The sequence below is a fragment of the Accipiter gentilis genome, chromosome 20 (assembly GCF_929443795.1).
Source record: "Accipiter gentilis chromosome 20, bAccGen1.1, whole genome shotgun sequence".
Taxonomy (NCBI): Eukaryota; Metazoa; Chordata; class Aves; order Accipitriformes; family Accipitridae; genus Astur; species Astur gentilis.
The window spans coordinates 2422020-2448987 of record NC_064899.1 but is presented as its reverse complement, the minus strand read 5'-3'; the positions used below and the strand labels follow the sequence as shown (position 1 = coordinate 2448987).

The 26968-nt window shown below is 37.9% G+C and overlaps 1 protein-coding gene across 8 annotated transcripts in view; it reads left to right on the top strand.

Annotated features, from left to right (window-relative positions):
• CTNND2 (catenin delta 2) overlaps positions 1-26968 on the top strand; it is a 665464-nt gene that overhangs the window by 247828 nt on the left and 390668 nt on the right. For 7 of the 8 annotated variants that reach the window (XM_049823921.1, XM_049823920.1, XM_049823918.1 and 4 more), the window contains one exon: positions 8520-8632. In XM_049823921.1, the coding sequence (XP_049679878.1) occupies positions 8520-8632 (113 nt within the window). Of the gene's footprint in view, positions 1-5488; positions 5533-8519; positions 8633-26968 lie in introns of those variants that run through there. The other variant, XM_049823922.1, reaches the window with a different exon arrangement.

Genomic DNA, 26968 nt, shown 5'->3' with positions numbered 1-26968 from the left:
CTGTCTGCTAGAATACCAGAATTTTTTGTTTATGAACATTGCTGTATTTGTGCTGAATTTCCTTAGTTTTGTTGTAATCTATTTACTTGAAAGTCCATCCATATTCAGTTAGTGTAGCAAACTAAGTCTTGCAAGTATGCAGAAAATCAAGCTTCTATGGTGTTAGCTGTAAGACAAGAAAAAACAAAATCCTATAGGTATTAATTTGCCTGCAGTATGCTGTTAAAAAAAAAAAAAAAAGTCCATATTGCTTCGTCAGATAACTTTTGAATCCCTTACTGACATGCTAATGACTAGCTCTTTAATAGCTACTCATGGCAATATTCAGATATAGTATCCTAATTAACTCAGAGATTAAAGGATAATTGCAAATTATTGAGTCTGTTCTTGGATATGCTGCACTGACAGTCTATGTATGGATTGAGAAATCAGTCTCTCTTACAAGGCAAGGAAAATCAAAGGAGAAAATTGTTCACCAGACTAATTTCTCCAAAGGAAACAGGAGTAGAGGAAGGGACTAGATGACATCTCTGCTCTCTTATACCATTCTGAACAAGTGTAAAGCTAATGATTTATAACACTGGCTCTGCATCTGTACACAATGCCTAGGATGACATGTATCTTCAAAACTTGGGAAGGAAGAACTAGTTTAGAGATGTATAAATAGGGAACTGGAGAACCCCATGAATAAAATGATGGAGAAAACTTTTGGTCTCTAAACATGTAGATAGAGTGCACAAATAGTGTTGCGTGTTACTGGTATTCACATATGTTGGTGTTTATACTGACACCTCTGTAGCGATTGCTAGCATCTTGGCATAGTGCCCATCAGACCACAGATCAGAGAAGAAAGGGAGACTAGAAGCTGAGTATGTTGCCACAATCAGAAAAGGTTTTTAAGTGCTTCAATGTCTAGAACATTTTTAGAAGTTTCACTTTTTGAAACCACATTGTTTCACTTTCTTAGCTTTTCACATGTCTTTAAACCATACAAACATTTTTTACACCATAATAAAGCATCTTGAAGCTGCAACAGGACTGTTTTGCTCTTTTCAGAACAAAATTACCCTACAGAGATGTATTGGAAAATGAAAGTAAATGGCATCAGTCCACAGTTCTGTCTTATATATTAGATTTGCTGAACATGCAAAGTCAGGCTCCAAAAACTGCTACTGTAAATGGAATTACTCTTTTCTTTTTCACTTAGATGAAGTAAGTCTTTTTGCCTGGACAACTGAGAAGTAAATGAGAATTACAAGCTTAGGCCAGTGTAACACTGAAGAGTCAGGGTCTGTTCCTAAACTCCAGCTCTGTTTCTCTCACTCTCCTTGGAGAAGATCCACCATCTCAGAAGTTTTGTTTTGCTCCCACATTGAACTTTGCAATAAATAAGCCCTAAAGCAAGTCAAAGCTAGTGAGTTAGAAGGTCAGTTTATCTTACATACTCCTGAAGTTGCTGCTGCAGAGGGTGGAGAAGCAAAAGTAGGAGATTAGAAAGCTCTTAGTAGTTCTAATCCTGTCCTAACAGTCCAAGGCTTTTACTTACACTTTATTACTTTGACAACTGAAGTAGTTTGCATGGCAGGAAGTGGAATAGCACAGCAATCGTGTTGGGTGATAAACCATTGGGAGTGTTGGCAAGGGATGCAAAAACTAGTGAGAAGGAGAAGAAAGGAGTAAGCTAAAAGACTAAAGCTGAATACAAAACAGAGAGAAGAAAAAATGGGATAAAAAAGGCCCAGGCAATTTGTAACAGAAAAATGGAGATAATTTGAATAACTTTGGTGATTGTGCTGGAGAAGAAATAATACAATTTCCCTAGGAACAGAAGACCAGGCAATTGGGCAGTGTGCCTTCAGAGAGCAAGGCTTGCCTGTAACTCACAGAGGAACAGGGCAGTGTGCCTGGAGAGCTGAAACACGCAACTGAATGCAATTGTGACTTCATTTGTATTGGGGGTCCTAAAAATAGAAAATAAAATAGGGTCTGATTTCTCTATAAAAATTGTTAAAGGCTTGAAAGGGACTTCTTTGAAGTAATCTTACATGAAAAAGAAGGAATAGTTTATTTTTAAACACCATAATCAACCAAACTAGTTCTTTACCCCATAAATAATCCATATGCATAACAGCCCAGATGCCATGCTAATCTTTTGTAAAGAAGCATGGGATTGCTAAAACCCTCAAATCAGGTGAGGGAATAAGCTAGAGAAATAACAGGTTCAGGCTGATAAAATACTAGCACTTGCATCAAGTCAAATGTGTCTTCATGTAAGCGTGATGATGATCAGAGATTTTGATAGCCACTGATATCTGTAATACAGATTGGCATAAAGCCTTGGAAAAATTTCTAGAGTTTATCAGTTCTAGGATCATGGGAAAACTAGGTTAAAAGAGACCTCTGGAGGTTTACTCCAAGCAGGTCTAACTTCAATGTTAGATTGGATGTGCAGCTGACTTTCAAAATCTCCAAGAATGGAGATTCTACAACGTACCAGGCAACCTGTTCCAGTGTTTAACGACCCTTGCTGTGTTGTTTGGTTTTGAGGTTTGGGGTTTTTTATGTTTGCTTGTGGGTTTTTTCCTTATATCCAGTCAGAATTTACCTTATTGCAGCTTATGACTGTTGCTTTTGTCTATTTGCTGTATACGTCTGACAAGAACCTGCTGATGTCTTCATTCCCCCATTAAGAAGTAAAAGTTTGTAATTACATCTTCCCTAGACCTTCTCTTCTCCATGCTAAACAGACCAAATTCCTTCAGCTGCTTGTTGTACAATAATGTGTGTTTCAATCTTCTAGCCATCCTTGTGGTCCTCTGGTGGTCTTGCTTCGAAATAATAGCGGCTCTCTTGCTAGTGCAGTGAAATAAGTGGTTGGCCACCATCACCACAGGAATGCACTGCTGCGTCACAACTTGTTGTCCACCAGGCCCCAAGGTCCTTTCTTTGGAGATGCTGTACTGTTACATGGGATTCCATCCTCTGTGCAGGACTTCTCATTTTTCTTTCTCGAGCTTCATGATACTATCATTGCGCTGTTCCTCCAACTCATTAAGGTTCCTCTGAATGGTAGTCCTGCCCTCCAATGTATGAATTTCTTCCTTCAGGTTGATGTTACCTGCAAACTTGCAGTTGCATATAGGTGCAGTTATAGCTATTAACAACTTTTTTTTTTTTTTTTTTTTTTTTGCCTCCATTAAGATCCTGCAACAACATATCCACCACAGAGTTTCTGAATTTGGCACATCTATGCTTGTCTGATTATTATGTTGTTGTGAGCTTTTTCCCTTGCCCCCATGTTATTCAGTGAAAGGGAAGAATGAAACAATCCAGTGAAAAAGGATAAGAACAGTACAAGTGAAAACAAAGTCCAACAATGGAGAAAGTAGAGAAGCTGGAGGTATCAAATGGTACATTCTAAAGCCAAGTTTTGAAGCTTCTCAACAACATTGTGTCAGATGGATGGGGCATTGCTAGCGATGCTTTTATCCTGTTTGAAAACATCAAGACATTCTGTTTTCCTTCTAGTTACAGGATGGACTGTCAAGTCTGGTTTGTGTCTGATGCTGTCCCTAGATTCCCACCAAGTTAAACTTCCCTAGCTTTTGCTGTTTTCCTCAGGAAGTATGTGCCCCAATTTTAGCTGGTCCTGTGTGTCTGGTACAATAGGTTAAGAAAAGTTGTTGCCAGCACCACTCTAAGTAGTGGCATTTACTTGGAGTTTATAGATGTGCGGTATATGGAATTATGCATGATGCCATAGGATGTGCATGGCGATATACACATACTACTTGTGATGTTAACTGAGGTACGGCTTTTCTTGTTTAATAGGTTACAACAAGATAGAGCCAATGTTGTACACTTCTACAGCCTATGTACTTTAGGAAGTTCTGTGGTTTCTAAGATACACCTGTGAAAGACTTCAATCCAGGAGACGATTTATTTGTTTGTGCAGCTGTAATCAGGCTTTCTCTATTCATCTCACCAGGGATCCCCAGCCTTACCTCAGTGCTGTTATTTGTCTGTATTTGAAGATTCAAATGATCATCAGTGCACCAATTTGGCTTTCTATAGCATATTTACAGTCAAAAGCTAAACGCTTTTCCTCTTTTAATGTTACGACCTTAAGATTCTTGGGAATTCAATAAATCCACAAGGCTCTTCAGCCTGAATTTAGATATATTCTTTTTTTGTATCAGCTGCTTTTTACTGTCTCTACTGATTTTGCTGTGTCTTTGCTCACCAGCAATACACATCTTTCCGTGAAGGAGTTGAAGGATTACTTTAAGATTGTAAAGGACAGAGTAAAGTGAGATCAGCTCTGAATATCAGCCAAATTTCTTTTGACCTGTTTTACCCCTCCCAACATTCAAATGTGTCAATACAGACCACTCAGCAGATACAAAGCATAAAAATAACCAAATACCCTCTTACTTGATGTGCCCTGAGCTCAGGAGTGCATAGTCTGTCCGAAGGCTGTGAAGATTTGCATCAGGCTTATTCAGTTTTGGGACCACTATGAAATGTATGACCTGACTCAAGTCTTAACGCTTGAAGTTTTGGTGGCTGTAGAGGGTAGATAAAACACAAATCTCATACTGAAAAGGCAAATACATCCAATTGCTGTCTATGGAATAATGAATATTTTTAACAAAAAAAACTCATGGTAGTAGACAAATACCACTTTTAAACATAAATTGCTTCAGGCCCTAGCAGATACCTACTCTTTTTATCACTTCAAAACAATTTGATGAAGTTATCAATAAGTTTCTCCCTTTCCAAGCTGCTCTCTTGAGTGGTTTCTCTGGATTACTCTCATCATTATCTCTAATCTTTTTGCTGGCTTCCCAGTCCCACACCCTTATGGTGTGAAGGGCTAAAGACTGTCAGACCGGTCATTTCACTTTGCAGTGCCTTTGCATGCGTGCTTGCTTTGGCATCATTGCCCTTTGTAACACAGTCCATGAAGCTGCCCTTGATGTGGCATTACTTAAATTAATTTTGATGTTGCAGTGTAGTTTCTACAGTTCTTCATTCTGCAACTGTCTTGACGACAGATTTGCATAATCAGTGGGTAGGAATTTGTTCTTAATTTTGATGTGCCGATTAGCTTGATTCAAATAAATAATAGAAGGTGGTGAAGATAACACAACATGGCATGAACTGGTGAAAATGATTGTAAACAGAATAAATAAGACAAATGGAGTCAGGTTCAGTAGTTATTTTTATTAAATGTAAGCAAATACTATTTCTAGTTTCTGTCTTCTTGCACTGTGACAGCTGCTTGAAATGTAAACATATGGCTTTATTCAAATATTAGTTACTCTCACTGCTTCCCAAAGAAAGAGAAGGAAGCTTATTTGTTTTCTGCCAGGGATTCTTAATATGGAGGGATAGCAGACTCTCCCGACTCGTACTTGAATTCTTCTTTTCTTTCATTCCAAAGGCAACCTTGTGGACCTGCACCCTTGTCATCATGTGAGGAAATACCTAACACAGTTTGTTAAATTTAATGTAGAGGATAATTCTGAGGTAGTAATTTTTTGGCTCTGCTCCTTCACATATCATCACTACCCCCTCCAGTTTTCATCTCCTTCCTTCCATCCCTAACTTCTGATGGCACCTGACAGAAGACAATTAAGTGAGAAGTAGCAGCAATTAAATCAAGCTAGTAATGAAGTTACTTTTAACTTATTCTAGGCATTTTCATGCATTAGAAACCCAAGATTATTTTTTTCTTAAGTGATATGCCACATCTCTGCTTCCTGCTTGAGGAGGAACATACACAGAGCTGTCCTTTTCCAGTCATCTCTGCAGGGCTGGACTTAAATAATGTGGGCAGTGAAACCAGAAACATTAATTTCTACATCTTATAGAATAGCAGAGTTCCCTCAATAAGGAACCAATTATTGAGAGAGAGAGGCTGCTTAAACTGATCATTTTAGGGCATTTGCTAGAGTGGCAATTTGTATAGTAGGACTGAAAGAGATTAGTGGAGGATGAGTCATGAAGTATGCTGGGAAATGAAAGAAAGATGAAATACAAAAGAGAACAGAAAGGTGTAAGTAAGAAGGAAAGAGAAATGACACAGTCAAGAGTAGAAAAGTGTATTTTGGAGACTAGAATTATTTGCAGAAAATGTTCTGTAGATAAAGTAATCATGACATAAGGGTGTTAGTTTGGAAAATACAGAAGTGTCTGGAAAGTAGTCAACCAGAGTGTTAACTGAAGGAATACAAAGCGTAGAAAATATGTGAGAAGATATACAATCTAGATAGCAGAAGAAAGGAAAAAGGCAAAATAATATTTACTTTTAAAGTATTTCAATAAAATAGGTTTGTGGGCATGTCTATATTTAGTTGACTTGGGTTAGCATGGACAAGAGGGAGCTGGAGAGAGGTTGTTTGCACACCTACTAGAGTAAATGGGCACAATGAGCTACACTTGTCTGTTTGGGAGAAGGCAAATGACAGCATGGACAGTCAGGAGCATTAGTTCCCGAGTCCTTGATTCTTACGTTCCCTTAGTAACGTTATGAGGACAGCTGCAACTTCTCACTAGGCAGGTAAAAAAAGTGCCCTCTGCTAGGCCATGGCAAAGAACATGTCTGACCTGCCTCAGTGAGGATGGCGAGAGGTGAAGCTGGCTGGATGAAAACGTATGCTAAGTGTCAAAATGTGCACCCATGTCATTGCACGATAGAATCAAGTACCTTAAAAAATACAGTGGAACAGAATAGCTGTTAAAGCTTTTGCTTTTATTTTGAAAGTTAACTTATGCTTTGTTTGGTTTTGTTCAGTGGTTTATACTATCAAAATTTCTCAGTGCTTACATGCTTTGATATAAGCATGCTAGCATAGCAAATACTATACCACTCTGATTTTATGTTCTTCAAAACTTTAGTGATATTTCTGTTATAATCCCTTCTGCAATAAGGGATTTTATGCAAACAAGACCAGGATTTGAATAATAACTCTTGGAAAGTTGATCAACGGTCTCTTCAGCTTTTCAGACAATTGATTCTACTAGGTGAGAGACAAATGCTCTCTCTGAAGTAGGCATATCTGAATTAGGTGCTTATTATTAGGTGATTTTTAATAGTGCTATCTACAAACAACAATGAAAAAGATGTTTCTGAGTACTAGAACGTGCCAAGAATATTATTAACTATGATTACTAATGTACTGTTAACATTCAGTGAGCAGTGATGTTTTGTTCTTTACATCAATTTGACTCATGATGGTATTCTTGTACTCTGGATAGTCTTGCTTGGAATAATGAATACAGAATTAAGCAGGCTTTGTCAAATAGTCAGTGCCCATTTAAGTATAGGCTGGCTATTTCGTGCTGTACATAATAAACTGTGTGGACTTCCCCCCTTACTCATAGTGCAGGACAGAAGTTATTCCATGCCAACAACAAGAGAAACAAAGAGGACTGATTCAGCTGAATTAGGTAGAACGACCACCAGCCATTTCCTTCTTCTGTTTCAGTTAGGGTTTGCCTCGGTTCAGAGATTTGAAAAGTTTAGTGACTCCAGTTACCCTTGGCTTCTTGGTCAGAGCTTTTAGGTAGCAGATAGTTCTTCCCTTTTCTTCTTAGCAAGAGTTGTTTCTGTTTACCTGTGAAAATGACTTAATGAAAGGGCAGCAACTTTTGGCAAATTTACCACAAACATAATTCCCTAAAAGTGCTTTAATTTTGGATTTGATAAAACTACTGCTACCATACGTGGGAAATGTAGCTCTTTAAGGAATAGTGGAGATTATACTTCTATTGAGTTTGCTTCTTTTTTTTTTTTCTTTTTCTTTTAATTAAAAAAATATTCTCTTGTGTATAAATACAAAAACTCTTTAGAAGTACATTTATAAGCTCTGTGGATAAATCTTATCTGGTGGGACCAGTTTGGCTTCCTTGACCGAATAAAAGGAAATACATTCAATTAGTGGTAGGCTTTATAACACAGCTTTTGTTGAAAACTACTTGAGTTTTCCTTCTGCGCATCATTAAATGCAGAAATTAAACTGTGTTCAGTCCATAACAACACACCTTCTATTTAGTTTATTTCACTAGTGTGTACTGTGATGGTGTCTTTTTGAGCACAAAAGCTTTTGTCACCACATGATCATCTGCAGAACTTCTCATCTTTTTTTCAGTAACACAAATTGTTCTCATTGTGATCCTACTTAGATCAGCTTGTTAAGAACACATTTGTATGCTACTAAGAGGTCTATATGAACTACGAATGATTTTGATGTAGGCCTAAATTGTTTAATGTATTTGGAAATTCCATTCCTGATAAATGGCCTCTTTCTACGACATATATCATTACAGTGAATGAAGGAACAAGTAGGTGCTACCACAAAAATTTGAACTGTGGATGCGTTTAAAAAGAAAAGAAAAAGCTTTCCTATAAGATATTATACTAAGAGTTCTTGCACAAATTATAATTTTATGTACTGAAATTCCTTCTTAATCTCAAGAGAAGTCAAAACAAATGGTTTCATTTATTTTTTAAGGAACTGCAGTTCGAGAGACTGACTCGGGAACTTGAGGCTGAACGTCAGATTGTAGCTAGCCAGCTGGAGAGATGTAAGCTTGGATCAGAAACTGGAAGCATGAGCAGCATTAGGTAATGTATGAATTGTTAATTTCCTTGTAATGTAATGAATTTTGTTGCTGTTAGAAATTATCACTGAGAACAAGATTGATCATCTTATTGTAAAAAAATTGTACACCAGGGAGCATGAGATTTTAGTATAGTTTGAAAATTTGCATTTTGATCTGCTTTTTAAAAAGAAAATTTCGAGAGGCTTAATTTCACGCAATTTGGTGTCTGGTTTGTCCAGTAACAAAATAGTAGTCAAATTTGGAATTCACTGATTTGCTGTAGCCTGAATGGACTGACAGCAAAACTCCAGTTTCCACTACCAATACAGCTGTCATTTTTGCCCAGAGCTTTTTAACTTCATATTTGCAGAGATGTATTGATAAGTTTTGTGAACGTGTTTTATCATAATTTCGTCATTCAAGGTATTAAAATCTTTAGAGATAATTACTTAAAGCTGCTGACCTGTCATAAAAACGTAATGATAAGATATGAGTCGCTCTCTGTTTTTTAAACGTTGGTTTTCTTCAGTTTAAGAAATTGTCCTGGTACATTGTTTGGATGATGGTGAGATTATTTAAGAAACTGTAACAAAAGAAAGCTGATCTCTTGGTCAGTTTGGTGCGAGTAAAGAGTTTGTTGTTTTGAGCTTCTCAATACTAGTTTCTTTGTTTTCTCAGGTAAACCTAATAAATGAAAGATGATAATACTTGAGTTTCAAGGATCAAGAAAAAACCATGTTGTATAGACACATCTTCTGTTTTTATCAGTGGAAATATTAAGTGTGATATTGTTTGAATATATGATTAAGTATGATATGCCAAGCTTAGTGCCATGTTCTGTGTGATACTAGTAGAAAAACTACAGTAAGTATCTATCACTACTGGAAGAAACTCCTCCTCAGTTTAAGCAATTCAGACTACACTTGAATCAAATAAATTATTATTTTCCATGATAAGTAGGAAATAATTATTCAGTAGAATGTGAAATATGCAATGAAAATACAGAATATCACAGTTAAATTAAAATGGCAGAAGTCAGAAGAATCTTTCACTAATTCAGCAGAAGCTGTACATGAAGTTGACTTAAATATAAACATTCTTAATAAATCAAGTGATAATTAACTCCCTAAGATAAAAAATTTACTTTATTCTATGTAATCTTCCCCACCAACTAGACCTATATTAACATTAGAGAAAGTATATTACTTAGAATTATTTAAGCACAGGGTAAGTAATATTTGACAATGCATTACAGTACTGTATTTGCACCTTAAGTGGACTCCCCCAGCACTTTTGATTTCTGCATTTCAAAAAAGCTATCTGAACTGTGTTTGAATAATACTATTGTCTTAGGATTCTTCCAGCCAGTGATATGGAGGTTGGGAAATTTCTTGTTTGGAAGGAAATGTTCTCTTGGGGAACTTATTTCCTATTGGTAAAGTTATATTTTTGAGTCATCATTCATATCAAGGTCATTCAGCTGTTTCTTAAGAGACTCCAGTTATTTGAGGAGTTTAGTATTTTGACTGCTAATTTTACTGTGGAATAAACTAGTACCTGGAATAACTGAGGAGATCTCATGCAAATTTTCAATGCCTGTAATCCACCTCTGAAATGTTTTACATATGAGAGTTTAAAATTTGTAGCATTTCAACTAAAAACATTTTAATACTTGAAACACTGTTGTCCAGAAGATAACATCGAAAGCTTACAATTAGGTAGCTGTTCTTAGACTTCGCAAGTAATTTAAAAAGGAAATCACAAACAATCCAATATTGTTTGTGTTGGGTCTTTGTTTCTCCCATACATATTAAATGAGCTTTAATTTTCTGTTAGTTTTAAAAATACTAAATTATTATGGGAGAGGGTAGAACTAACACAAATATTAAGTGAAGTCAAATATCAATCAGTCTGGCTGCTGTGCTGGCTTTCCAGTGCTCATCCAGATTTGCGAATGTTCCTTTGATCTAGTATAGTGAGACAAAGACTTGGAAGATTTATATAGTGGGATAACATGTGTTAAGAAGAAAACATCTAACTTCTTAAAGTGTTTTGGAGTCTGTGGGGGCAGAAGAGGCTTGCTTAAAAATATTTTTTTTAATATATATGACCCCCTGTGAAGCTAAGCTTTTTAGACATACCTGCTTTAAAACAAGGCAAATAATTTCGTGGCAAATAGTAAATCCTTTAAAAATAAATTTATTGCAGGGTAATTCAAAGATTTTGCCATCTTTATTCAGCTACCGAATAATTAATTATTAACTGTTTTAAGCATGCTTTTGTGGTGGAACACAAACTAAAATCAGAACTTACAGCTGTTATTACTAAGCTTTTACTGATAAAGAACTCTTTAAAACAATCTTTGAATCAATTGCATTTATTTTAAATACTGTCATTATTCAAAGTGAAGTCCTACCTGTAGGTCTCCAGTTGAAGTGAATATACATCCTTCAGTGATGTCACTGTTGTCTGGTGACACCTAGGTTTATTATTCAGATGCATTTCCTTATCACGGAATAATCAAACTGGACTGATTGTAATCAGCATATTTTAATGGTGGAAAATCAGATTTTTTTTTCTACTGTAAAATAATTCACTCAAAATATCTAAAAGGAATTTTTCTTTTTAATATTTGTAACCTACGTCTGTTAGTACCCAAGTATCTAAAACTAGTACATGGAGCAGCTATTCATATTTGCAATTTGAGTTGGGCTAAAACCGCTTACAGTGGTGTTTTCTGCCATATCTTGGTCTAACATCTTAAAACAACTGCAGATATACAGAGCAAGTATAGTGCCCTTCATTGTGGAGATATCAGGAAAACCGATCTCAGCTTTACCTCCTTGGGATAGTAGTTTCATGGAGTCTTCCTGTATGTGTTAAGATTGTGCCCTTCAAACCAGCTTTTTAGGAACATGCTAAAGTGCTGTCACTTCTGGCTTCAATTTTGCTTTCTGTACTCATCTCACATATTTGACGCTTGGCCCATAAGGACTTGTGTATCCAGCTGTACCGTGAAGCTCCATGTGGCTCAATTTTCAGTCCTTAAGGACCTGCTATATAACCTTTTCTTGTCACAGAAATCGGGATCCAGAAAGTAATGTGAGGTGAATTTGCAGAGCACAATGCAACTCTGCACAGAATTACGCAGCCTAGATCCATAACGGGAATCTCTGTATCTCACACTGGTATAGCTCTATAGCTCAGATAGATCAAGCCTGGTGAGAGGCAGGTCTAAGTAGCCAGGAAGGAATCTGGCATTTGGAGTTCTGTGATACAACGTGCTCTCTCTGTACTGTGGTTTGCCTGTAGATGTGCCGGTTTGTTAGGAAAAGATTGCATTAGCCAGAACTGACTGCTCTATCCAAAGCTCTGATTGCGACAAGTCTTGCTCAACTGAAGGGACACAAACGCTCAGTTCTTCCACAGGACCATTCGATAACCTTGAATTGATTTTGGGCATGCAAGGAAACACTACAGCTCTAATAGGGTTCATAATTTCTGTGCCTACCGATCTCACAGCTGGGCCCCATCACAATACCCAAAGTAAATTTTATTTGTCATATCCTTGCTCAGTAGTCATTTTTTAGAGGGTTAGGAGAATATAGTCACTAGGAATTGTACCAAAAGAACTCGAGTGCCTTCTCTTCAGGAACAGGTTCTTGGCTGTGAATCAAAGGGAGAATTAATGGCTTCTGATAAAGCTGAATAAAATGCTTAGACCATGAAGTAGGACAAAACTTAGGGAACTCTTCCCTGCCACAGTGTTTCCCTGTTGGCAAACTCTGAGCAGTTCATTACTCAGCCTGCTGAATATTAAAATTTCATCACACATTGCATAAGGAGCCAAGTCATGTTCTACATTGCTCCATCCCTCTGGCTGAGGTGCTTATTCCTTCTGGGCCAGATCTATCAGTCTGTCACTCCCTTTTTTACGGAAGGCAATTAGATGCCTGCATATATTTGAGGTCTTCAGTCTCTGATAATTTTAAGCACATATTAATATATTTCAAGTTTCTGGATTTCCCATGACCACATCATGTAGTTCCTCAAAACAGAATCTGATGAAAGTCATCGTGGGTTTTTTTTTGCCTTCCAGAGATGAAAACAAAATCTCTGAGGCACTTTGAAGACTCAGCTACATGTTTTCATGTTTTCTTTTGAAGAAATTCAGACAAAGTAGTGCCACAGAATGGAAAGACTGAACAAGCAAGAAAATAGATTGCATGCATATACATGTAACATATATGGAACCTGTGTCTTTACACAAACAAATATTCTTTGGACTTCATTGAAGAACTACACTTACTTGTTAGTAAATCCTTAAAACTTTAAAATAAGTTTCTGTTTTGCGTTCTTTTTCACTGTTTTATGTTTGTTTACTTATTTTTTGATGGAGCCTTACTGTTTGAAGTCAGGAATGTAGCTCAACCATAGCCTACTCTTTTTCTTTGAACATATAGTTTGCAAATTGGTCAGGCAATAGAATTTTTCTCAGTTGAACCTCAACCGCCCCCCTGCCCCAAAATTAGTAGAAGTGATTTGCCATTTGCTATTAAAAGTCTCCTGAAAAGACTGGTATTTGTGCATGAGTGTCCTAAGCAACATGCTAAAGTTTCTGTATTTTACAGGTAGCAAAAATATAATCTGATTTACTTAATTGCATTACCTGCTTTGTATATGCTTTCTTCAATGTAGTTCTCTCTTGGAGATGCATATATTATGCACACTTTAGTACTGGAGAAACCGGTGTTTTACTTAGGAGGATACAATTTTTGCAAATTCCTTGAAAAAATGACCAGCAAGTCTAACTGATAAACCCGTATGACCCTTCATTTCAAGAACATTGAAGAGATAGATGGAATGCAGTGTGGCATAGGTAGACAATTTCCACTGTGTTGGTCAAGTAAATAAAATTGCAGTTATAAAGTTTTCCTTTAAAGTTTTCCAGCTGCAGGTGTTGGATCTAATTTATGCTGCTTATGGTAGAGGTATATATAATAGTCTTTGTAGATATTTCATATTAGGGATTGACAAATCCAGTAGCCCAGTAGAGGTGAGGCTGCACAGGCTGGAGAAACGAGCTGAGTGGAACCTTATGAAGTTAAAATGTATAAATGAAAGCAAATGCATATTCCTGCATCTAGGATGCAATAAGCCCATGTCACAACATAGCCAGGGGCTGTATAGGTAGAAAACAGCTTTATAGAAAAAGACTTGCAGGACCTCTTCAACAACAAACAGAACATGAGTCAGCAGCGTGTCCTTGCAGCAAAGGCAGCCAGCTGCATCCTGGGCTGCAGTAGCAAAAGTGTAGCCAGCAAGCCAAGACAAGTGATTCCTCTCTTCTATTTGAAACTCTTGAGGCTACATCTTGAGTACCGTATCCAGTTTTGGGCTCCTCAGTATGAGAAAGACATTAGCATGCTGGAGCAAGTTCAGTGCAGGGCTGCCAAGAAGGTTGGAGGCTAGAGACCACATGGTGTGTGAGAAGAGGCTGAGGGAACAAGGGGGTTTAGCTGTAAGAGAAGGGTCAGTAGGGGTCTTTCTTCTGTCTACAACCAGGTAATGGGAGGACATAGAGAATTCAGTGTGGGACTGTTCTCAGAGATGCATCGTGGTAGAGTGAGAGGTGACAGACACAAGTTGGAACACAGAAATGTCTGACCAGACATAAGGAAAACATTTTTCACCATGAGTTTGGTTAAACACTGGAACAGGCTGCACTGAGAGGTTGTAGAGTTTCCATCCTTGGAGATACTAAAAACATGACTTCCTCTTCCCACCTAAGTTTGTCTGTGCTTTTTATTATTATTATTTATTATAAATACTAGCAAAATAGTTGTATTAGAATTCTCTTTTTTTTTTTACATCAAATTCTTCAAGTGTTTCAGAAAAAACCCTCTCTCTAAACTAATGAACGCATAGTTTGCTTTTCCCTGGGAGTGAATGTAAGTATTAAACAAACAAAGCTGAAAAATACATGGTTAGTGTGGACTCTAAAGCAAAATATGAGCCAAAAGAAAAAGATATGTTTCTTTTATATTATGAAAGCAGAACAGTTGTTTGCATGCAAAGAGTTTGATCAACAGTCACATTTAGAAAATAATGCAGCTTTCAAATAAAATTTATACACCATGATTTCGGAAACTGTTTTGCCTGCATTGTGGTTCTTCATCAACTCAACATGTTATCAGTTAAACGTGTTAAACTTTTTCAGATTGCTTTGCTTACAGTGATGTCTCCAAGGGCTACTAGGAAGCTTCTAAATTTAAAACAAAAAATAACCCCCCCTTTTAATCAAATGTAAATTAGAAAGTTAACTTTATAAAGAAAAAAATCCACAACAGTTATTTCAGAGCAGAAATAAAAGGGATCTGTAATTTATCATTACTTACGAAAATGCCAAGTGTAATTTTTGTACTTGCTTTTTTAAACATAAGCCAATAACATGATATTAATAGTCACTACATTCAAGAAATGTAGTCAGATTTTTAAAAGTGATGTTCTTTAAGAAGATTGGCATTTCACCAGTGGACAGAGAAGATTTTGACTAAGCTTTTGACAGCAAATGCTGTAGCTCCAAAATTAATCTCATTCTGGAATGTGTGTTTGCTCAGTAGTTCAGAAGCTGAATAAACTTAAAGTTTTGTCACACACTGTTGCTCATCTTCACTGTGGATTGTGTAAAGCTTAACAAGTCATGCTTGGACAAACTTTTGTCAACTGAATTAATAAAAAGTTTATCTGAAATAAAGTTAAAAATGTCAATAAAAGCAGGGAGGCTTTTGAAAATGTGAATTTATGAAATGTGAATTCAGACTTCTACAAGTCTGAATGTATTTGGCTGTGGTAAGACAGCATTTTGTGGAGGGTTTTGTTGTTTGGTGTTCCCCCCCTCCCCCAGTTGTCTCACAACAATTGTATGTTGCTGGAAGTGACCAGGTCAGGTGGAACCCTTTAGAAAGATGCAGATTGCTCCACTCCTGAAGAGCAACTACACTTAATCAAGAAGGGAAGGTGTCAGAGAATTCAGGGTACAGCCAGCAAAGGAATTGCAATCAAAAATTGGAAATCTCCAGTTTGTATGCAGACTAGCAAGATACATGAGTTTGTACACAGTCTGCAGTGAACTTGAAGGAGCAGCCAGCCAAACCTGAGCGTCATGGAATGAAATTTCTAAGGGCCAAGTGTGACTGTCTAGACTTGCATCAACTCAAAATATTCTTCAGTTGGCTAAGACCAAGTGACAAAGCAAGGACCCAGCTATGAAGACACATGGGCTAAAGAAGAGTGGGATATAAACAACAGACAGTTTTTCTTAGAAGTTGAAGAGATGTTATTTTTGTTACATTCAAAAGCCTTAAGGAGTTGATTTGGATAATCTTAGAAGAAAAGAAACTGAAGCAGCCTTTGTCAGACCACAGCTAAGAATGAACAACGTGGTTTGAATGCTTGGCCACTTTATTACAGTGACCTTTTTCTCGCATGTCAGTTTTCAGTCTATAGCTTAGCTAAGTCATTTAGGGATTCTCTCCCATACCATTCATCTTCTCTAACAATCTTCTTACCTACCACAAAAATCGTTGGTGACTTCTAGGTGTTGGGTTGCTAGCTGGTAGGTGATGGTCACTGTGCTAATGCGTGTCCACTAGGTCATAGCTGGAACCCAGCACTTCTGAAAACCAGACTAATGATTTACATGCCTAAACACAGCAGTTAGACACTTCTGAAATCTTTACTTAGAAATAAGAGGTTTGTGAAATACAGTAGGTTGTCAAGAAGTGGAATGGACAGATTCTGCTTGTTGTGATACTATTACAATGTACCAAGCCTAATTTCCTATGCCAGTTTGACATCAATAGTTGATGTTGCTAGCTTCATGCGTACCACCACATGTAAGAGTGTCCAGGTCCAGAATGTGTTTTATAATTAAGAGAAAGTGGTCAGGGAAATACTGAGGTTAGTATTTTCAATACTCCTGTTTCACCTTGTACTTGCTACCTCTTGATCTTTTGGCTATGAGATGTAGAGACCTGAAAGGTGATGAACTCTGTATCCTGTTAGACTTGGTCAATAAATTAGTTTGACACCACTACCGAAAAATTAAGATTTGAAGAATATAAATTGTATTTGAAACAGTTGGTACAATTCATATTAATAATGTTATTAGTTAATTATATTGCACAGATTGACAGTTTATTGGATTAAAATATCAGATTTGTGAACTGGTCGTTCAGAGCAACCTGATAGAAGATTAAGTTTGAGCCTGTCCGTACTTACTGTATGAAAGTCTAGTATTTAGGGAAATGGTTAAAAAAACCCAACAACTGCGTTAAGAAAGCACGAAAATGAGATAGAGTAAAAGGCTGTAAAACTTTTTTGTGTTTCCATTAATATAACATTTGTGGGGGCTTTGTGCTGGTTCTCCACAATGAGGCACATCAAGAAAACAGATTAGTCTTGTTGATCCTCTACGGGGAACTAATGAGTTCACAGTTTTGCAGCAGATAAGCTTCTGTTGCTGAAAGGCAAATTTCCAGCAAATGTCCAAGCAATCAGGTTTGGTGTAATTTTCTTTTTTTACTGTACATCCATATCTTTTACAATAGTGTTATGGGTCATATAATTCCCAGAGAGATATGTCTCTGAAGGCACCAACTCCAACAAGACTTTTAAAACACCACCTCCACAGATGCTCTCCCTCTTCTTCTGTTTGCCAAGCACCCTCCTGAGATATCACCTCTATGAGAGCAGTAACACAGTAATATTCAGCATTGCCAAACTCCTAACACTGGCATGTTTATGAAATTAAGGTATCAGATTTTGTTTTAATCTCACCAAAGTTACTGCAGAGAAGCTATGACAATAAGGATATAGATATTTTTCTTTCTAGTGGCCTAAGAAAAGGTCATATAGGCTGAAAGCCTTATCTGGAGCTGCCAGATTCTGATGTCACTTAGATTCTCTCTGAATTAGCTCAAGTCTTTCATTATTTCTTCTGTTTCACTAATACCAGGAAAAAGAAAAAACAAAGTCACAAAAAAGCAGAATGACTACTACAGAAAAAACAGCAGATACTTTACATACCAACATTTACTGATATGTAAGCCAATGAAGACCGTACTTAATAGTGTATTCTCTACCTTAGTGCACTTCTGGCATGATACTAAGATACCTGAAAACTCTTCCCAATTATTGCATTCACAATTTAAATGTGTTATTGCAAGCCTGACACTTGACTATTGCACTGATTTGAAATAAACATGGAAACACATCGTTGTTAATGTAAAACTTGGTTATGTCTTACAGAGCGAGGTTCTGTGTTCAGTCTACTTTTGACAAGCCATTTGTTGAAAAATTAGAGCAATACAGTTTACCATTAGGGACGGATAAGCACTGTAATAGATTGCCTAAGGAGACCATAAAAACTATCATTTGAAGCTTAAGGACATGTAGAATATCTACCAACAATGGGACATGAATGGCAAGACTATTTCTCTACAGCCCTTCTAGCTCTCCTTTTTATGATACCTTGCTGGGCTCTACTTTAATAATTTGACAGCATTCTTATTGTCCCCATCCTTATTTATCAGATGTTGAAATGGTTTTGGATAGGTTTGGAGGAAAACAAGATTGAGGATAATGCTGAGGGAAAGTGCCTTGCTATTATGAAGTTCTTGAATTTAGAGTGTTTACAGGAAAGTTTGATAAAACTTGTCCAGGAAAGTTCGGTTTTAGTGCTTGCAGCTTGTGGGTCAAAGGTACTAGATACCATTTTTGTGTTATCTTAGAAGTAGCCAGTTCATGGCTGAGAACAAGTTCTGTAACATGGTGACAGTTTTTAATGGCCACGGGCAGTTGACATCAAACACTGAAATAAAAGTGAGGTATCCAAGGTGCTTCAGGGAGTCAGTCCTAAGGAATCGTGGACAGAGACTCTAGTAGCGTCTGTCATTAATGTTGCCTGCTGGTTTTTATTAAACGAAGATTTCAGTTGTCCCTTATTTTGCCCAGCCGCACCTTCCAGGTTGAGTATTTCCTTCTCAAGATGCACATACTGAGGTTTTGAAGGGATTTCAACTGATCATCATCATCGTTGTTGTTGTTACAGATTTATACCAAAAGGCCTTGCTATTAACAGAGGAACTAAACGCACCTTTGCACATAGTTACAGAGATAGATCCCTGTTTCCCTGCAATGCTTGTTGCCATCTACCTTACTTGGTGTGTGATGGGGCAGAATACTGGAGCTGGGATGGAAGACTCTCCAGCGTCATCCCATCTATCCCTCCGTGTTGTCAGGGTAAGGAGGGGTCCTTCCGAGTCCAATGGCAAGAGGTCAAGAAGCAGACCTCCAGGTGCATTTAGCATCCCAGTTAACATGCGTGTATGGGGGGAAAAGTTGGGAGGTAGGAACCTATATTCAAAACGTGGATGAGGCATCTGGAAGAACCCAGATTCAGTCTAAAAATTGAAGATTTGTATTTAATGGTCACACACCAGAACCAGGGGGTCTGAGAAATGAAGACTGGGATGGAGCAGGGTGAGGAAAATGAAACAGGGGCAGAGTCTAGAGAAGAGCAGGACAGGAGGATAAGGTAGAGGAATCAGGGAACCATATTTATGCCCTGCTTATAGCTGGAGGACCAAAGATGAAAGCTGAAAGAGCCCATTTATCCTGGCTACTCAATCTGAGAAATCTAGGACTAATTGCTGAAGCGGTCCTACTGGCTTCATTTGCTGCTATGAGTAGTCATCCCACCTGTATGTCAGTTCCTGATATGGTTATTAGGATCCCTGCATATCTGGAGGGCTGTACAGAGAAATGAGAAGCAGACAATACCTGACAGGGATTCAAACAAATCTTTACAACAACAGAATTAGGCAGCAGAAGTTGATACAATTCCACTGGATTGCCTTCAGCTATTATAAGCAGATAGCTAGTTCTTTTCTGATGCACATTTTGCAAGTTATAAAACTCCATTGGTCCTGTAGACAACAGCGTCCCTCCACACAAACATGATTTATCCCCAGAGCAGTTTAGAAATGAAACGGTCATGAAACAAAAGTTGTGTAACAATGCATTTGTACAAGGAGTGAGTCAAAATGCAGCCAGCTGGAGGCTTCCCAGAACTCCAGACAAACCAATTTTTCTTCATTCCACAGATGAAGACAAAGCCTATCTTGTTGCTGTTCTTGAGGAAACAAATTCAATTTTGTGTTGTGTTTCAAAGAAATATTGCAGTCAGGCATAGTATTTTCTCTCCCATCACCACCCCTACCTTCTGCTTCTCACCATCTGAGCTTGTGTAGGTGACCTTGACTTCTGTCCTGAGCGTCCTCTCTTTTGATACCTTTTTTCTTCTCCATTGCCTAAGTTTATATTCCACCTAACTCACTAAACACTGCAATTTGCCAAAATAAAGGCCTTACCTCCTGCTTTCAGCACCTTCCTTGTTTTGGCAAGTCCTGATCACTTTTCACTAAGTGCAGATTCGGGAACAGTTACTAATGCTTCCTGCCAAGGCGTCATCCAGGCTAGTTTATCTGTTCCTACCAAATGACTAAATTACTTCTGCATTAAGCTGGCTTTGTTTGGGTTCTTGGTTTTAATAAAAGCATAGTTGTTTTCCGATGCAAACTTTTAAGAAACTGAGGATTTTCAATAAAAATGCATTGGTGGAAGTTATAGACTTCCCGTCAGTCACAGCTTTCAAAAATACACTCCTCTCAATAGTAGTAATTTCTTCTGTCACATTGAAAGTGGATCCTCTGTCTTGCTGTGATTTGTCTTGATAAAAAAAAAAAAAAAAAATCATTTTGTTGTATTTATCTGTAAGGTTTCATACAGGAAATTTAAGATTTACCAGTTCACTTTGAAAAGATTGGGGTTCGGGTTTTTTCTGGTCTTTTTTTCCCTTGCTTTAGAAATTAACAGTGCTATTACTCTTAATTATTGGGTAATATCTCCTTGCTCATATGTGAAAATTTGCACAGGAATTGGTCTGATTTTCCTTGTGTTGTCTGTATGCTGCTTCTGAGAGACTGACATAAACATCTCAATGGTGCTGCTACAACTGTGGTCGCTCTGTATCGGAAACTGTGCTATACATTCCTTGATACTTGAGCATATTGAATATCAAAAGTGCACAGGAAGTAGTACTAATATATTTAGCTGAATTCCAGGAATGGCATGAATGAACACAGTTCTGTTTCCACAGGCATCTCACAATTGGATAGCAACGTTCTTTGAATGGCTAATGTTACATGCTCTCTAGGCATGTTGCCATTTCAGCAGTTAAGGAAGATTTTATAGATTTTAATACGTTAAACTGAAAGGGTCTTATAAATACCTCATGCTTTCAGCTCATAGTAGATGTAGTCTCAGTTACTGCTAATTGTGAATAAATATTCTGCCTCTTTCTGGCTTTCCTCTGCCCCTTTTGTTTTCACCTTGTTCCTCCACACTGCTCAGTTGCACAAAGATTTAAAAAAGAGTCTTGCACACAAGCTCTCTACTTCTTCACTCTCTATAAAGCAATATCCTCCAACTCCCCAGGTAAAGAGAAGCAAGATATAGTACAACTTTTACATTTATATCTGCTCTGTTACCTTGAAAAAACTAGATAAAGATTAAATAGTTTTGTATTCATTTAAATCTTCCTTCTGCATTTTATTTTGAAAGTCTTCACCATAAATGTTATCACATAGATGGCGGTGAATATAGCTGCAATAGGATTAGCATCAAACTGAGTACAGTGTGAAGTTTGCCTAATTTCAAATATCCTGTGAAAGTTACCTTAAAGATTTCCAATATAGCTACTGATGTTTGTGACTATATTCATGAATGGCTAACAGGAGCCAGTGACTAGCATTAGAGGAATGTCTTTAGCTTAGATGATAAAAATACTTTCTTCGAAGTTTATCAGAAAAAAAAAAAAATATATATAGGTCTCCAACACTTGTTAGAAATGTTCTAGCTTCAGTGGGGGCTTCATCTAACTTCACAGCAATGGCATTCCTCCCCCCCCAAATCAGATACCAGTTTCAAGAGGACTAACTTGGTAGCAGGTTCTGTGGATTCTGGCCAGTGTTTCTGCACCAGCCTCCCTGCTGGGTTAGAGCAGTGCCCTCTAAATGTTTTTGATCGTGCACCCCATCAGTAAAACATGTTTGAGCACGTACCTGCAATATATAGCTATTTATAGATTTTATATATATACATGTTCAACCGTACTAATATATTATCAGCCTTATAAAACATAAACAAAAACAGACATTAAAAAGGGATGAGAAAAATGAAGTAAACACTATTTGTTATTTTCTTTTATGTATTTATGGTACAAAAATATTTGCTTCCTGCATTCTAGTGACTTGTCTTGTACAATGCCTGGTGTGTGCGCACACCACTTTGGAGACCAGTGGGATGGAGGACTACTAATCTCGCAGTGGTAATAACTTTCCCACTGAGGTGTCTGATTGAAACCTGGTAGAAGCAACCCTGCTTTAGGACAGGCCCTGCAAGTAAGGAGTCAAAGACACTAGCGTTGGCAAGATACTTTTGCCGGCTGACAGCAAGGAAGCTGTAGGGCTGGGAGGGAAGGATAATGGGGCGGATAGGAGTTTCCCCCTCATCTAGGCCATCTGAAGGCTGCAGTCTTCCTTTCACAGTATTGGGCACTGTATAGAGAATGCAGCAGCAACAGCCGCACCAAAGTTGTAGTTTTCTTCTTTTCCCCCTTCTGTTACTGCCTTTTTTTCCCCAGTCTCCCAGTGTAAAAGAGAGGCATCATTAATCCTTAATTTTTGGCTCAGCTTTATGGGTTTACTGAATAATACATGCACAGTTATCTTCACAGTAAGTTAGTGTTGCACCTGGGATTTAACTCCTAGTACTTACGTGATCTTGCCCTCCAAAGGCAAGTAGTTGCCTGTGCTGGAATGCCTTCCCTTTTGTAAGCTGAGGCATATGTAGTTGGGATGGTATAATGCAGTTAATCATTCCTTTTTACTTTTATATTACTTGTCATGAAATTTGTTTATTCTAAAACCCAGCTTCTAAATAGTATTTTAATCTAAACCCATTTCAACCACTTCAACCTAATACAATAACAGCATTTCAACAACATTGATCTGGAAGAGTTAGTCTATATAGAGTCACTTTTAGTCAAAATGCTAGACTAGTAGATATAGAACATTACAAGAATTTTCTTTATTACACTTATATGACTGATCCAATTATAATCAGTGCTTTGTAGTTCAACTATCCAATTTTCCCCTTCTAGTTGATTAACAGAAAGCTCTGGCAGATCTTTGGAAGTTCATAGCCAAATAATTTGTCAATGAAATGTAGTGGATGTAAATTGATAAATGTAGCCGTTAGGAGGAAATAATCATTGCAAGTTGCTGATGAGAACAGAAGACCCTATTAATAATTCAAAGTAATCATCACCTCCACTTTCTATCCTAGTCTGCTAAATATATTACATCACAGTATATTACATTTTCCTTCCTAGGGATAGGTAAACGTCAGTGCCTAAGTGACTTCATATATGAAAAGCTTTTGCAAAAAGCTTTCTAATTTTCTCTGTCCAGTCCATGTTAATCTTGTTGAATAAATGAGCAAAAGAGATATAGCTTATCCACACATAATGGTGTTTATAAATCTGCTCTTGAAAAGGGAGGTGTAGCTTATGCAGTAAATTACAGAACTGAGTCTGAAACAGAGACATGGGTTTGACAGATGGACCACTCGGTGGATAAGGACTTGGCTGGATGATTGCACTTGATTTCCAAGTGGAGATCAGCAATGAGTAGTGTTCCTCAGGGGTTGGTATTAGGACCGGTGCTGTTTAACATCTTTGTCGGTGACATGGACAGTGGGATCGAGTGCACCCTCAGCGAGTTTGCCGACGACACCAAGCTGTGTGGTGTGGTCGACACACTGGAGGGAAGGGATGCCATCCAGGCGGATCTTGACAGGCTTGAGAGGTGGGCCTGTGAGAACCTTATGAGGTTCAACAAGGCCAAGGGCAAGGTCCTGCACAGGGGTCGGGGCAATCCCAACCATAAATACAGGCTGGGCAGTAAGTGGATTGAGTACAGCCCTGAGGAAGAGGACTTGGGGGTGTTGGTTGATGAGAAGCTCAACATGACCCAGCAATGTGCGCTCACAGCCCAGAAAGCCAACCCTGTCCTGGGCTGCATCCCAAGCCACGTGGGCAGCAGGTCGAGGGAGGGGATTCTGCACCTCTGCTCTGCTCTGGTGAGACCCACCTGCAGTTCTGCGTCCAGCTCTGGGGTCATCAGCACCGGAGAGACATGGACCTGTTGGAGCGGGTCCAGAGGAGGGACACCAAGATGATCAGGGGGCTGGAGCAGCTCTCCTATGAGGACAGGCTGGGAGAGTTGGGGTTGTTCAGCCTGGAGAAGAGAAGGCTCCGGGGATACCTTAGAGCAGCCCCCCAGTACCTAAAGGGGGCCTGCAGGAGAGCCGGAGAGGGACTTTTTGCAAGGGCCTGTAGTGATAGGACAAGGCGTAATGGCTTTAAACTGAAAGAGGGGAGATTTAGAGCAGATGTAAGGACGAGGTTCCTCACTGTGAGGGCGGTGAGGCCCTGGCCCAGGTTGCCCAGAGAGGCTGTGGCTGCCCCATCCCTGGCAGTGCTCAAGGCCAGGTTGGATGGGGCTCGGAGCAACCTGCTCTGGTGGAAGGTGTCCCTGCCCATGGCAGGGGGTTGGAACGAGATGGTCTTTAAGGTCCCTTCCAACACAAACCATTCTATGGGTTTGTGTTTTAAGTTTCCCAGATTTTTTTTCTGATTTTAAAAAATACTTGATGGTAGACACTGGAAGAGTAGTAATAAAAGTAGGCACTTTTATTATTGGGTGTTCTTTTTTCCTCCATCTCTTCTTCCTTCTTTTCCTCTCAACTTCCCTTCCCACAGTGTTTCAATTAGTGCTGTAATTAGGAAGGCAGTAGCATTTACATTTGAAGTTAAAGACTTTTCAAGGCCTTCACCTTCCTTGAGTCTTTATTGTTGCCTCTAATCAGAAGTTATAGAAATAGCAAAAGGTTGTGTGTTACCCTCCTTACCACTATAAGAATCTTATTGTACTACAGCTCAATTTTGTGTTGATTCTGAACTGTGTTTTAAATTCATGTAAACTTTGCTACGGCCAACTTTATTCTTACTTTATTCTTAGCACCTATGAAATGAAGAATTAACTAAAAATCTTTTCCATGCCTTCTGCTTTAATTTTTACAAAGGTTTCCACTTAAATCACTTAGCTTTTGTCTTTACTTATCCATATTGCAGAGAAAGGAACAAAATGAAAATGCAATAAAATCTGTTAATGCCTCTAAATTTATTTATTTACATTATTTACATACACAGCTGTTTCACGATTAATGTCTGTTTCTGCAGTGAGGCACTGATAATACGTTGCTTTATTCCTTTGCAGTGAATTTAGAAGACGGTTTATATTCAGCTTAAAAAAAAGACCTAACATCAGAAAGGGATGTTGATATAGTTACAGTAAATGCCCTTGTTCACGTTGTTAAGAGAATCTGTGACATGAACCTCCTAACATCAACTATGTTTAAATAAGCATGATTTTTATTCCTCGATGAATAAAAGTTAAAGATAGCCCTGTTACCATGCATAATATAACCATTGTCAGCTTTTGACTATTGAAAGCATTTGCTGAAAATATAGGCTATATATGACTTTTGTTTTGTTTAAAATAATGCAGTATATACACAGTGAAGAGATATAATTGTGGCTAGTCATTTAGAAAGATACTATGGTTAATGTACAGATTTCTGCATTAATGCTGACTTTTGTGAAAAACAGTAGTACATTTATCTGAGTATTTTAATAGTAGCACATCATTAATTAAGAGTGCAACCAGCCTGGGGTATAGATTTTTGGATCTACTATTTTTTTTTAGTTCATGCTGTTAAAATTTAAAGCTATATTAAGTGATGCTAAGCAGTAATAATGCTAAATCATCTTAATCTAATCCAAAGATAGGATTTCAAAGGTTTATTTTGCTTTTTTGTTCAAATTGTACACAGGAATAAGTTGTTTTGATGTTACTGTTCTGCTGTTCAGAGTTCAAGTGGCTTGAATTTAGCTTGCGAAATATAACTGTAGGTAACTTTCATCAGAGAAACTTTGAGAAGCATTTTCTGTTTAATGCATGATGTAGGATGAAGTCTAACACAGATCAGATTGGTAGTTGGATCAGGACTGGTTGCGCCAAGGCACATAGTAACTGAAATGACCTTGGATCGAGCAGGACTTCCTGCTCCAGTGCTGCATCAGCTGGTCATATTGACCTATTCTTGCATTACAAACCCCCAGCAGGCATCCTTGTGCTTTAGTTCTGAGCTGCCGTTTTGCTTCTTATTCAACATAGCTGATGGTGGAAACAAGGAGGAATTATAATTAATCTGCTAGTTACTTTTTTTGGGTTATAAAACATGACTTGGTATTCTTAATATCATTTTCTGGCCTTCTTGCAATCTAATATTTTCTACTACTTCCATATTTTTCTTAACATTTCAGTTCTGATTTAGCTTCTCGTCATATTTATAGCTGTTCCTTCTCTCCCTCCTTTTCTCTTTTATTGATACTAGAAAGGTGTAGGTCTTTTGATGAGCAGTGGTCTATTCTGTATGATTCAATGGTTTTGCCACCCTGGAATGTCTGACGAGATAAATAATTTATTATACCAGAGTGATGTCATATTAATGATTTTCAAGACCCAAGGGCCCTGAAGTCTTAATAACTGTAATTCCTTACCAGTTAACCCTCTCTGAAAAACAAGATGTGTCTAAAAGGACAGAGTTTTTATTTCTCTGTTGATCATCTCTGGTTCTTAGCTGATTTAGGAATAGATAGGGGACTTTCCAATCTGTTGTCTTCAATTAAATCAGAATCCCCTTCTGTCTTTCTCTTTTGGCTTTTGGAGGTATCTCATTCTTTGCTTCTTCAGGAACAATCACCTTGTGTCCTTAAGCTTTATCATCACTTCATGACAATGAAAAATACGTACATAGTCTCCTCTGTGTTCTGCTAACATATTCCATTCAATAATGGTTCCCAGGTCAGAATCTGGGGCTGCAAGACTAGAGGTAGTAAAGTTTGGAAAAGATGATAACGCTTTCATGGATGCTTGCAATCTGAGTGAATAAAATACTTCTGTGAAGGTCTGCCAGAAATATTACATGCTATATTTCTTGATAATAGAATATTATATGCAAACACGTGCACTTATTGCAGCTGACGTTTATCTGTTTCAATGAAATGTGCTTGCCTTCCTCCCTTAGGCTCCTTTGAATTGCTCAG